We start from the raw sequence: 9,952 nt of genomic DNA, 5'->3' as shown, positions 1-9,952 counted from the left end.
GTCCACAGACGGCAACACAGAGGGGTTGAAATGCAGAAGTAGCCGCTTAACAACACAACCAGCCTCCGCATTTTAACACACCCCCCGTCCCAGGGGAGGCAGAACTTCAGCGGGGCGAAAAAACTTCAGCGCCGCGCTTGCTGCAGCTTTGCAAGCGAAACCCACCGACGGGAAATGCCGACTCGAGCCCCACGAGCAGAGCAGCCCGACTTCGCGGCATCTCCCACAGAGCACGTGCTGCCATTCGGGATCGGTCGGACCCGCCTTGCTCGCCTCGTCCCCAAAACTCTGCAGAGCCATGTGCCTGAACACAACCAAACAAGCCCCTCGCAGACACACGGTCCCCGAGTGTGGACTACACCTCCCAGGATCCCACTCGCCGCCGCGCTTCCACTCGTGGTGTGGTTAAAAGTAGTGCTGCCCCATGCACCGCAGAGCGGGCCCTCAAAAAATAACTAAAGCATGCACCGGGGCCGAATGCAGCCGAAAATAAATCTGGTCCCGCTCGGTTTAAAAAAAAACTCACCCGCAAGTCCTCTCCTGAACTTTCTCGACTTTCAGCCCAAACAGCAGCACAGCGCCACACGCGTGGGAGAGTTAACCAGTGACGTCAGCCCCCACGTGATCGCAGCGCTAGATCACGTGTCCTCCCCCGCTCTCGGATTGGCCAGAGAGCGCTTCCGGTTTAAATTTGATTTGCGGGAAGCGGGAGGTGGTCAGTGCGTGTTTTTAAAAACTAGTGAACTTTTGAAACTTTAATTTGGTTGCGTTTCCCCCCCATCAGATCAAATATAAGGCGTAACGGTAAGTACATGCAAATAATTACTGACTGTCCATCTTTTTTTAATTGCATTGATTTACCGGTAAACAATATAACGGAAACAGATTCTAAACTGCTTAATACAATTAAAACAGCTTTGGGAAGTAGTCCGCTCCGACTTGAATTACTGGAAATAAGTATTTTACTATACTATACTCTCGCTTAGAGAAGCCGAACGCATTTCGTTTTGTGCATCATCGGTACACACAGTGCGAGAGGCTGCGCCGGGAAACCGCCTTTCAACGCCCGAGCCTCACCTGCCCTCGTACCTTTTTTGGTCAGACCACAGCCTGGCCATAGGAACTGGGCGACACAGGCAGACCTGGCTGCCCAGATAGGACAGGCTGTGCTCCCACTGCCAGCAGGGAGAAATAGAGACAGAGGTGCACTTCCTACTGCACTGTGACAGATACTCTGGGATTAGAGAAACATTCTTCTCTAAATTCAGAAATCTAATCCCAGAGTTCCCACACCTGCCAGAATCACAACGGGTCCCAATCTTACTGGGAGAGGGAGTAGGGAACTCAGTTGAACTGGCAGCCCAGTGTGTGATCTCCTGTCACAGCCTGAGGAGCAGTGAGCCTGTCTCCCAGTAATGCTCCATATGTTTGTATGTACATGTCTTACGATGTGTCTATATTGTAAATATCTGTAGATGTAGTTAATTGTCAATGCTTTGGCAATACTGATTTACTCATTGCTCATGCCAATAAAGCGTCTTGAATCGAAATGATTGCGCCGCGGTGAGCAGGATCATTCTCATGCTCTCGAGGCGCTCTGCAACGCGCCCTTTTACACCAGCGAGTCTGCAGCATCAACCGGCCGGGCCAATAAAGCTCTTTGATTTTTAGACTTGAACTAGACATCGCAGGTGCCGTGAGCGCATGAGGCTGGGTTAGAAACTCAGGAGAGCAGCCGAGTGGAGCGAGGGTACAACTGGAGTGAAAGTACTGTCCAGGAGTCGGGCAGGAATCACAGCCGAGGGCTTATACTGGGGTAATTTTAAAAGTAAATTGAAGCTGTCAGATTTTAAATGTTGAGCAGGATCGTTACTTTATTTGTCTGCTTAGCGGATATCCCTCTTGGCAGAGCGCCTTACGACACGCACATGGATTTATTGTTATGTTTTTTTGTTTCTTTTCGTGCGAGAAGAATCTGTGATAAACTGAAAGAAAGATGCACGTCTCTCCGCAGGCCCCCGATGGAAAGCATGGAGGAGTTCGACAGAGAGAGCCCGATGGTCATGACCTTCTGCCAGCTGCTGTCGGAGGACGAGTTCGAGGAGCAGGGCTTGTCCTACACGGAGCGCGCCCTGCGCGACCTCTTCCTCACCATGGAGCGCCAGCCCGAGCTGTGCGAGCGCGTCGTGCGCCGCAGGAAGCAGGCGGAGCTGGAGCGCGGCGCCGTGGGCACTGCCATCAGGGTGCGTGCGTGCGTGTGCGCGTCATGGGCGGGGCGGGGCGCCGCCGTGTGCGTGCGTGTGCACGTCATGGGCGGGGCGGGGCGCCGCCGTGTGCGTGCGTGTGCACGTCATGGGCGGGGCTGGGGGCCGCCGTGTGCGTGCGTTGTGTGTCTACGTTCCTAACGCAAATGGCATCTTTACAACAGTCACTCACCCCCAGCTTAGTTTCTTGTGAGGGGAGTGTTGATGTAGTCGACAAAAAGTACACTGTACTGGATTATACACTGAGAGTCAATACAAAGTCTCCAAAGATAAAATAATTCCCTACACTTATATAGCTCATTTCTGGACACTCCACTCAAAGCTTTGAGGTGAGGTCATAGGTGAATTGTCAGGGTTGTGGGGGGTATTTTGAGGTGAGGTCAGAGGTGAAAGGGTCGGGGGTGTTTTGGGATGAGGTCAGAGGTGAAGAGGTCAGGAGGGTGGGGGGTGTTTTGGGGTGAGGTCAGAGGTGAAGGGGTCAGGAGGGTGGGGGGTGTTTTGGGGTGAGGTCAGAGGTGAAGGGGTCAGGAGGGTGGGGGGAGTTTTGGGGTGAGGTCAGAGGTGAAGGGGTCAGGAGGGTGGGGGGAGTTTTGGGGTGAGGTCAGAGTTGAAGGGGTTTTGGGAGGGTGGGGGGTGTTTTGGGGTGAGGTCAGAGGTGAAGGGGTCAGGAGGGTGGGGTGTGTCTTGGGGTGAGGTCAGAGGTGAAGGGGTTTCGGGAGGGTGGGGGTGTTTTGGGGTGAGGTCAGAGGTGAAGGGGTCAGGAGGGTGGGGTGTGTCTTGGGGTGAGGTCAGAGGTGAAGGCGTCAGGAGGGTGGGGGTGTTTTGGGGTGAGGTCAGAGGTGAAGGGGTTTTGGGAGGGTGGGGGTGTTTAGAGGTGAGGTCAGAGGTGAAGGGGTCAGGAGGGTGGGGGTGTTTTGGGGTGAGGTCAGAGGTGAAGGCGTCAGGGGGGTGGGGGTGTTTAGAGGTGAGGTCAGAGGTGAAGGGGTCAGGAGGGTGGGGGTGTTTTTGGGTGAGGTCAGAGGTGAAGGCGTCAGGGGGGTGGGGGTGTTTAGAGGTGAGGTCAGAGGTGAAGGGGTCAGGAGGTTGGGAGGTGTTTAGAGGTGAGGTCAGAGGTGAAGGCGTCAGGAGGGTGGGGGGGTGTTTTTGGGGTGAGGTCAGAGGTTAAGGGGTCAGGAGGGTGAGGGGTGTCTTGGGGTGAGGTCAGAGGTGAAGGGGTCAGGAGGGTGGGGGTGTTTTGGGGTGAGGTCAGAGGTGAAGGCGTCAGGGGGGTAGGGGTGTTTAGGGGTGAGGTCAGAGGTCAAGGGCTCGGGGCTGACCGCCTGCTCTCTCCACATGGCAGGCCAAGTTCTTCTCGGCGGTGGAGGGCCAGATGAACCGCTGTAACGCCGTGGGCGGGCAGGAGCTGCGGCAGCACGTGGCGCGGCTGCGGGAGGAGATGGAGAAGGTGCAGCTCTACGCCCAAGGTGACGGCGCCGGCCCGGCCCGCAGCGGCGCCGCGGCGAGGTGAGAGCCCAGCGGCGCAGCGGCCCGACTCTCAGCCTGTCCCCCTCGTCTCGCGCAGAGGCCAAGCACGCGGCCCGGAGGACCTCCCGGCGGCTGCAGGACAGGAAGCGGAAGATGCAGGATGGGGGGGCTCCGGCGGTGTGTCCCCCACCCCCTCCTCCTGCGCCCCCCCTGCCCCCCAGCACCCCACAGCCCGGGGCCCAGACTCCCCTGAGGGATCAGGCCAACGTCAGGAGGGTGAGTCGAACCCTGGGCTTGACTGTCGTACTGAAGGAGACGTACAGGGGTGTTAGATACTGCACAGCAGACGTGACTCAGGGGTATCCCAGGTTACCTGCTTCCAGGCTGTGTTTAGTAGTCTGTTTAGTGTTGAGGGAATTCATGCGCTGGGAACACTGGGAACACAGGGGATGAAGCACATTGCAAGTGCAGTATTGCATATTTGTGCAGCACAGTGGGGGAGCTGCAGAGCAGCAGCAGTTGTGAGCTGATGGACCTACAGGCTCTGTCTCCTTGGAGCTGGGCCTTCGGCGTCTTTAAATCAGTTTTTAAAGGAACGCCCATCGGAGTCCTGCAGGGGTGACTGTACTGTAAGTTTGAGCTGAGGGTGGTGAGAGCCCACTCCGGATTTTTGGTTGATGAAGTTGAGGTCGTATCTACGGATGTGCATTGCTGCCACCAAGGAAAAAAAAAATCCTCACCCATATCTCGTAATTATGAGATACAATGATTATCTCGTAATTATGACTGAGTAATTCTCACATACTTGATGTGCTCACGCGATAGCACAATTGTCGTATAATACCTAAAGCAAGTAGGTAGCTACATCACCATGCGTAGGCTGCAAAGGAACATGTTAAAGATTTATTCTACATTGTATGGGTGACAGGGCCTTCTCCTGTTAAGCCCCCAAGCTCTGGAACTCTCTCCCCAAGGATATCAGAGAGTCACCTCCTCTAAACTCCTTCAAATCCAGACTCAAAACCTTTACTGAACTGTTCCATTCTTCACCCCTCTGCTTTTCTTAGTAGCACCATCCACGGTCTCCTCTGTATATTGTAATTGTGTTTTATCTTGTGTATTCTTTTTGTTATTATTATTATTATTATTCCATGCTGAATAGAAATGATAAGAAACACAACATTTTGGCTGTGAAGCAGGGAATAAACCTTGAATTTATTCCTTTCATACTGTAGCGCTTTCGGGTTCTCAGAGGCATGCGCCCTCGCTGCTCCCTCCTCTGGTTGGCCCCCCACCGCTGGGGACTCGAACCCGGGCCTCCGGCGTCACTCAACCGGGACCCAGCCGGCTGAGCTAAAGGGAGCTCTCCCCCCCAGCCTGGCGGCTGAGGTCCCTGCTATCCACAGGGAAGGGCGGTGACGTCACCGCGCTGGCAAGCCGGCTCGCACAACCTGTAATGTCGGCCGTGTGCGTTACAATACCTATATCGCTACGTGCGGACTTGCAGGTTTAAGCAGTGGAAGCGATTGCACACGTAACTGTTCATAACGGAGCCGTCATTGCTTTGATCTCTAAATCCCACAAAACTGGTCCTCGTGCTTGTAATGATTCTGTTCATATTTGCTAAAAATTGCACGATTTCATTATGGCTAAGCCCCAGTCGAAATCTGTACAAATTCTGCAGCGCTGGACACAATCATTAAACCAAAGGTGCCAGCCAAGTTCACCGTAGCGTCTGTATGCGTTCAGTGCACAACGTAACAGGCTGTACATACACTGACGTAAGCATTGCTATCTCTGAAGTGGGACATGTATATATCTCACTTATCCAGCATCAAAGTACCACCACTTAAGCGGATTGTGAGAGGTGTTGATGGGGTCTGTAAATTTAGCCTCATACAAAAGTTACACTAAGGTGCCATAGAGCTGACTTGTTTTAGCAGCCCCAGTGGCTTAACGCTACATAATAAAAGACAGGAACAACACCCACAAACAGGATAAAGCAGATCAAAGGATAGAACCTAGAGCAAGACAGGGTAGGACAAGGGGTAATTACATATCAAAGAACAGTAGTTCAGGTGGGGAGCTGCGTCAGCATGCGTAGGCTGCAAAGGAACAAGTAATGAGTTTATTCCATGCTGGAAAAAAAGAAGAAAGAGAACACAACGTTTCGGCCGTGGAGCCTTCTTCAGGTGTGCTGTATCAAAGAACAGGACAAGCACTCAGATTGTGAAACAAACTTTCTTCTGACTGTATGTAAGAGCTGGGAAACCCTTGCAGTGTGTCTGTTCTGTGGGGCAGACCCGGCGCGCATTGTTGGACTTATTGAGCTCAATAAAACTGAATCTGCACAAGACTGAGTCCTGCTCCTCTGATGAAGAATTTCCCACAACAATCTCGTGATAATTTATCTCGTAATTACGAGATAAGGGGGCGAATTTGTTTTTTCCCCTTAATGGCAGCAATGTGCTTCCTTATGTATCAGAGTGTGAGGCTGTAGCTTTTCATGGGTGTTTTCCAGAGCAGTGAGCCGTGAGTACTTCCTTCCCCCACTGCCCACCCTGATGCACAGATCTGCTCCAGCCAGCTCCTTCATTATTTGTTAGGAGGGTCGCTGCAGCGTTGCAGTGGAGAGGATCGGTCGAGCTGCTGTTGGCGGACCAGCCAGACACAGGAAGAGGAAACATGGACGTGGTTGAACGGAGCCTGTGACCGATGCGCTCTCTCTCTTGCAGGGCGAGTTTCAGGTGGCCGCGACCCCCGACCTGCTGGACAGCTACGGCCTCTCCAGGCTCAACCGGCCAGGCAGGAGGTGAGGGTGCTGTGACCCTGGTCCTCCCCTAGGAAGCTCATGTTAAGGGCAAACGCTCTCCACCCACTCTGTGAAATCAGTCCTGGGCTGGTTCCTGGCTTTATTAAGGCTGAAGGGCTCTATTAATCATAATTCCTTACACTTATATAATAATAATAATTGCTTACACTTATATAGTGCTTTTCTGGACACTCCACTCAAAGCGCTTTACAGGTAATGGGGATCCCCTCCACCACCAGCAGTGTGCAGCCCCACCTGGATGATGCAACGGCAACCATAGTGCGCCAGTACACTCCCCACACACCAGCTCTCAGTGGGTAGGAGAGCAGAGTGATGAAGCCAAGAGGGGGATTATTAGGAGGCCATGAGTGGTAAAGGCTAGGGGTAAATTTGGCCAGGACGCCGGGGTTACACCCCTACTCTTTTCGAGAAACGCCCTGGGATTTATAATGACCACAGACAGTCAGGACCTCGGTTTTACGTCTCATATGAAGGACGGATGTATAGCACTGAGGTCCATTTGATCTATTCCGTGGTGTAGCGAAGCTGCGATTGGAAGAAGGGGTGAGTGATCGTATTCAGGAGAGCCCCAGGACTTCTGGATGGTCACAGGGAAATTACAGAATTGGCTGTACCTGGTGACTCCCTATAAAAGCACTTCCTGAGGCAGCGAAGGTTGCCCTTTTCCACGGGGCCTTTCCACAGAGCCCCCAAGGTGGTGAAGCAGTGAGCACAGCGGGATTAGGTTACGATGGGAACCTCGTTGAGACGCTTACTGGTTATGGAAAGATGAGGTTATGGCCACACTACCCAATAAAAGGGGGTCTCTCCACAAGTGGTGTAAATTGGAGGTTTCCCGTGTTACCGTGGTTTGAAATGCACTCATCAGTGCTGATTCTTTCTAACCCCAAAATATTCAATTCAGTTTATTTTTATATAGCCCCTTAAACAACAAGCACCCAGGTGCTTAACAAAGCAAGTGACCATAAATGTTGTGAACGCAGAACAGAAAAGACCATAAGTCAACGGAGGAGAGGAACCAAAAACTCCTTAGTAAGGAGAAAAGAAAACCTCCAGGGGTCCAAGGTCAACTGGCTGCCCAACCCCTTTGGGCATGCTAACATTATACAATTAAAAAAGGAATAAATGAATGAGGGTATTAATCCATCCATCCATCATGTCTTCTGTATGTCAGTACTCCATGAAGATCTCTGTAGACCAGCGAAATCCTCCTAAACGATAGCTGTATCCACGATGTCCCTCTTGGATCCATGGCAGTGATGCAGCATCCAACTCAGATGGTACCCAGCCCGGGCGCCATCCGGACATGTGGGGAGGAGAGTAGGATAGTTGGGAGAGATCAGATGTATCTACCTGGTGGGCCAACACAGAGACACACAATGGCATGGACAGCAGCCCCAGCAGCCATGGTTGCAGCAGGCTATGATGTCAGGTGTGGGCAGGCTAGGCTGAAGTAATAGGTCTTCAGTCTGGATTTAAATCCTGAGATTGACTCAGCATCCCGCATATGGGCTGGCAGACTTTTCCATAAACTAGGGGCTCTGTAGCTAAAGACTTTACCGCCAACTGTTTTTTTATTAATGCGTGGAATATGAAGAAGACCTGCATTCTGTGATCTAAGCGGGCGACGTAGATGGTAAACATTAATCAGTTCCATTAGATAGACAGGTGCCTGACCTCTGAGAGCCTAATATGTAGAAGGATTTTGAAGTCCAGAGCACCCTGATAGTAGGGCATCGCAGTAGTCTGACCTGCTGTATACAAGAGCATGTATTCATTTCTCTGTGTCTTTGAGTGGAGAGAAACTGCCTTAGTTTTGCAATATTTCTTAACTGTACGAAGCATGTTTTCAATACTGTTTTAACATGAGAAATATAAAAATGGTGATGCAGTTCCCCCTTAAACAGAAGACTCTTCCCCCAGTAAGAGGCACCCCACCACTGGGGAAGACCACCGATTTGCACTCCAGGGAAGCTGTATCCCACATTTTCCTAGACTGATCCTTTCCCCTGCCTGCACCCAGAAGGCCCAGTGGTGCTGCTGACTGTCCACTCCTCCCCTCTGGCCGAAACAGCTGTGTGGATCCGCCGGCCCCGCCAGATCTGGGTGACCCCCACGCCGACATCCGCACCGCGATTCTCGCCTGTAACCCCCTGAAGAGGCTGAAGGCGACGGGCATCGAGAGGTAGGGGCACGGCGACGCCCACTCTTGCACGCACACATTCCAGAACGGCCCTCGGAGCTCCAGAGCGTCTCGGGTGCGTGTGGGAGCCTCCGGCTGGAAAAGTGTGGGATGACCTTTTCCTAAGGGGACTCCTTCACACTCAGTAGTGAAACAAGGTCACAGCGATGACAGCTGGAAAATTGAGGGGAATTCCTTTGGGACAGAAGTGGAAAAACACTTCTTTAGTCAAAAGGGTGGTGGGTGCCTGGAAGTTGTGCATCTTTAATAAGAGGCTCGATGCAATTTTTGCGCAGCTAATAAACTCCCCAGCGAGCATGACGGTCTGAATAGTCTTCTGTCAGCCGTTGTGTGAAATGACACGAGGCCAGTGAAGAGGAAGCAGTTTGAAAGCATGAGAGTTTTCTCTCTCGTGTGGTTCTCCTTGAGATGTGTGCGACAGGAGATGAGCACTAGGCCACTGGCTCCGATCTGAAGCAATTAACTGTTCTTTGAGAAGGTTGATCTTGTGAAGATTGAGGGGTGGAGGGTGGAGGGTGGAGGGTGGAGGGTGAAGGGTGAAGGGTGAAGGGTGAAAGGTGTGTTCTGAATCAGGTCTCCGGGAGGCACCCCGATCTGCACCCCCCGTAGGAGCCGGCTGGCCGGGGGCCAGGAGAGCTCCCCTGCCTCTGCCTTCAACACGGCGCTGCTGTCCAAGTTCAGGAGCGCCCAGAGCCCGGCTCCGGGGGCCCCCCCCGCCGACTCCCCGGGCAGCAGCTGCAGCGACGGCTCTGGGTTCACCACCCCCCCGGGATCACCCTGACCCCCGGGACCCAGCGCAGCCCCCCGGCTCCTTCTGCAAGACCTCCCCTGCCTGCCAGCGCCCCTACAAACCTACACCCCCCCACACTCCCCTGCCTGCAGGCGCCCCTACATCCCCACACTCCTCACCCTCCCCCCGCCTGCAGGTGCCCCTAAACCCGAACACAATCCCCTCTGCCTGCAGGCGCCCCTACACTCCTACACCCCCCCACCTGCCAGCGCCCCTACACTCCTACACCCCCCCACCTGCCAGCACCCCTACACCCCCACACCCCCCTGCCTGCAGGCGCCCCTACACACCTCTCCTCCACCCCTATCTGGGACAGCACACAGGCAGCACAATAAAACAACAGATACCCAGGACAACTGATAACTCCTACTGGAATAGAAGACAATGTATACCAAAGC

General features: G+C 53.3%; 1 protein-coding gene across 4 annotated transcripts; it reads left to right on the top strand.

The window, feature by feature from the left end:
• The first annotated feature begins 669 nt into the window (after nt 1-669).
• On the top strand, nt 670-9,805 carry LOC107079703 (uncharacterized). 4 transcript variants are annotated; one of them, XM_069182188.1, is made up of 7 exons: nt 670-804; nt 2,015-2,243; nt 3,604-3,727; nt 3,826-4,004; nt 6,464-6,540; nt 8,585-8,746; nt 9,338-9,805. In XM_069182188.1, the coding sequence occupies exons 2-7, from the start codon at nt 2,022-2,024 to the stop codon at nt 9,543-9,545; spliced, it is 972 nt and encodes a 323-aa protein (XP_069038289.1). In that variant the 5' UTR covers nt 670-804; nt 2,015-2,021; the 3' UTR covers nt 9,546-9,805. The 4 variants fall into 4 exon arrangements, with proteins under 4 accessions (XP_069038289.1, XP_069038290.1, XP_069038287.1 ...); XM_069182189.1 differs by lacking the exon at nt 670-804 and adding an exon at nt 1,372-1,816; XM_069182186.1 differs by lacking the exon at nt 670-804 and having other exon boundaries at nt 1,830-2,243; nt 8,636-8,746.
• Nucleotides 9,806-9,952: the final 147 nt, after the last annotated feature.

This window comes from Lepisosteus oculatus, chromosome 22 (genome assembly GCF_040954835.1).
Source record: "Lepisosteus oculatus isolate fLepOcu1 chromosome 22, fLepOcu1.hap2, whole genome shotgun sequence".
Taxonomy (NCBI): Eukaryota; Metazoa; Chordata; class Actinopteri; order Semionotiformes; family Lepisosteidae; genus Lepisosteus; species Lepisosteus oculatus.
Note: the sequence above shows the minus strand (reverse complement) of the source record. Positions and strands in the feature narration are given on the sequence as shown.

Coding starts and splice junctions, on each gene's coding strand:
- LOC107079703 (XM_069182185.1), top strand. CDS start 1,854: ATGTTGAGCAGGATCGTTACTTTATTTGTCTGCTTAGCGGATATCCCT. Junction 3,728..3,825: donor GGTGCAGCTCTACGCCCAAG/GTGACGGCGCCG, acceptor CGTCTCGCGCAG/AGGCCAAGCACGCGGCCCGG. Junction 6,541..8,584: donor CTCAACCGGCCAGGCAGGAG/GTGAGGGTGCTG, acceptor GCCTGCACCCAG/AAGGCCCAGTGGTGCTGCTG.